The sequence below is a fragment of the Nicotiana tomentosiformis genome, chromosome 2 (assembly GCF_000390325.3).
Source record: "Nicotiana tomentosiformis chromosome 2, ASM39032v3, whole genome shotgun sequence".
In the NCBI taxonomy this organism is placed as follows: domain Eukaryota; kingdom Viridiplantae; phylum Streptophyta; class Magnoliopsida; order Solanales; family Solanaceae; genus Nicotiana; species Nicotiana tomentosiformis.
The window spans coordinates 167,942,416-167,945,057 of record NC_090813.1 but is presented as its reverse complement, the minus strand read 5'-3'; the positions used below and the strand labels follow the sequence as shown (position 1 = coordinate 167,945,057).

The 2,642-nt window shown below is 40.6% G+C and overlaps 1 protein-coding gene across 1 annotated transcript; it reads left to right on the top strand.

Moving 5' to 3' along the window:
• Positions 1–1,900: 1,900 nt before the first annotated feature.
• LOC138906046 (uncharacterized) lies at positions 1,901–2,371 on the top strand. The gene has a single exon (XM_070194565.1). It carries the CDS (start codon positions 1,901–1,903, stop codon positions 2,369–2,371), a length of 471 nt encoding a protein of 156 aa, XP_070050666.1.
• Positions 2,372–2,642: the final 271 nt, after the last annotated feature.

The window sequence follows — 2,642 nt, the reverse complement described above, 5'->3', positions numbered from 1 at the left end:
TGTATAATTTTCGCAATAGTAGATTAATAGAAAAACATCACTCTTAAATATCTTGGACAATTAACTGATTTCAGTTTGCTTAGTTAACGGTTAATCTAAGTCTTTGTGGGTTCGACATCCGACTTTTGAGTCACTTTATTACTTGACGACCACGTATACTTGCGTGTACTTGGGGAACCAACAAGTTTTTGGCGCCGTTGCCGGGGACTTAGTTATTGATTGTTTATTTAAGTTAAGCTTTTATTTGTTATTTGTTCAAGTTTTAATTTTTAGTTTGCCTTATTTGTGATAACACAAGATCTTCTCTTGAATGCGGAGGAGTAGAAGCGCAAAGAATATCCTTCCTCTTGATCCTGAGATCGAACGAACACTACATAGAGTGGGGAGGGAAGTCGAAGCTATAACTAGAATTGAAAGAGAGTTGGACATCGTAGTTCAACCACAGCCAATACAGATGGCAGGTAATGAAGAGCATCCGGTGATAGAAGTTGCAAGGCCCAATTTGGATAATATGACTCACGCGATTGTGAAGCCTGATATCACGGGTCACTTCGAACTCAAACAGTACATGGTACAGCTGATTCAATCCACAGGGCAATATGTGGGTCTATCTCATGAAGACCCGCAGAGGCACATTTAGAATTTTCTGGAAATTACATACACTTAAAATTATCCGAACGTTTCCAAGGACTATGTCAGGCTGACCATATTTCCCTTTTCACTGCTGGGGGAAGCTAAGGAATGGTTGCAAAAGGAGCCCGCGAACTCAATCCAAAATTGGGATGATCTAGCAAGGAAATTCTTAATCAACTTTTTTCCCACGAAGAAGACAAATTCGTTGAGGACCCAAATTCTTGGGTTTCAACAACGAGATGGTGAGACTCTTCGACAAGCTTGGGAAAGATACAAGAAGCTACTCAGAGACTGCCTACACCATTGTCAGATTGATGAGGTGCTGGGTCACACTTTCATTGATGGGTTGGATGAGGCATCAAAGATGAATCTTGACTCAGCATGTGGGGATAGTTGCATGGCAAGACCATATAGTGAGATCCAGATCTTGCTAAACAATTTCACTGCTAAAGATAATAATTGGCAAGGAGTTGGGGAACCAACAAATTTTTGGCGTTGTGTGATCGAGCTTGATGATTTCTCAGCCATGAGGGCAGATATAGTGAGATTAGCAAATCAGATGAATAAAATGACAATGCACCAAGCACAACAGATGCAACATGTGCAACATATGTCGACTTGCTGCGAGTTATGTAGTGAAGGTCACACATGTGACATATGCCCCGTGAATGCTGAATCAATCTACTACGTGGGGTAACAAGCTAGAGGGTCGATGAATCAAAATGCTCAATATGGTAACACATACAATCCGAACTGGAAGAATCATCCTAACTTCTCTTGGGTGGAAATCAGAATATCAGGCCTCAAGCGAATTACAATCATCCATCTCAACCTCCACAATAAGCAAAAGAGAGTTTGACTGACATGATGAAAAAGCTCTTGATAGACAATCAGAAAGTTATGGTTGAGAATCAACAAGTTAGGGCTGAGAATCAACAATTGCGCATAGAGATTTAGAAATCTAGAAAGGCAGTTCGGGAAAATGGCTAACAATCAAAATACTAGACCTGCTGGAGCTCTTCCAAGTGATATAGAGAAAAATCCTCAAGTCAATGCAGTGACGTTGAGAAATGGGAGAGAGTTGGTAGAAGTGCCTAAGAAGAAAAGGGAGTAGTTTAGGCTTGAAGAAGAAAGAGTGCCAAAACCTGTAGAGGTAGATGAGAGAAACAAAACAGAGTCTGAGCAAATATCATAGAGGGTGTCACCCCCTTTTCCTCAAAGATTGATAAAGAAGAATGAAGACCACATGTTTCACAAATTCCTAGATATGCTGAAGCAGATACACTCGAACATTCCTTTGGTGGACATGCTCTATGAGGTCCCAAAATATGTGAAATATATTAAGGACATAGCGGCAAATAAAAGGAGGTTAACTGAGTTTGAGACTGTAGCACTTAGTGAGGAGTGCACTTCCAGGATTCAACATAAGCTTCCACAAAAGCTTAAGGATCCGGGTAGTTCTACTATCCCCGTGAGGATTGGTGAATTTTATGTAGGTAGAGACTTGTGTGATTTGGGTGCAAGTATCAATGTGATGTCATTGTCAGTATTCAAACAATTGGGCTTAGGATCTCCGAGACCCACCACGGTGATGCTACAATTAGCTTATAGATCTTATGTTTATCCTGAGGGGGTAATTGAGGATGTCTTGCTGCAGATTGGGAAGTTTATTTTTCATGTAGATTTTATCATCCTAGATTACGTGGCTGATGAGTTAGTTCCTATCATCTTAGGATGACCTCTTTTGGCACTTGGAGATGCAATTATCAAAGTCCGAGAAGGTAAGATGATCCAAAGGGTGGACAATGAAGAATCAATCTTCAATGTATATCGATCCATTCAGTTGCCTCATCATTGCGAGGACCTGGCCATGATTTCGGTGGTGGAGATAAATGAACTAGCCGTAGAGCCAAGTGCGTTTAAAGAATATGCATTAGAAAAGGCATTGATGTTGTTCAATCACTTGGAACTTGAAGAAGAGGTTGAGGAGATGTTGCAAATTTTGGATG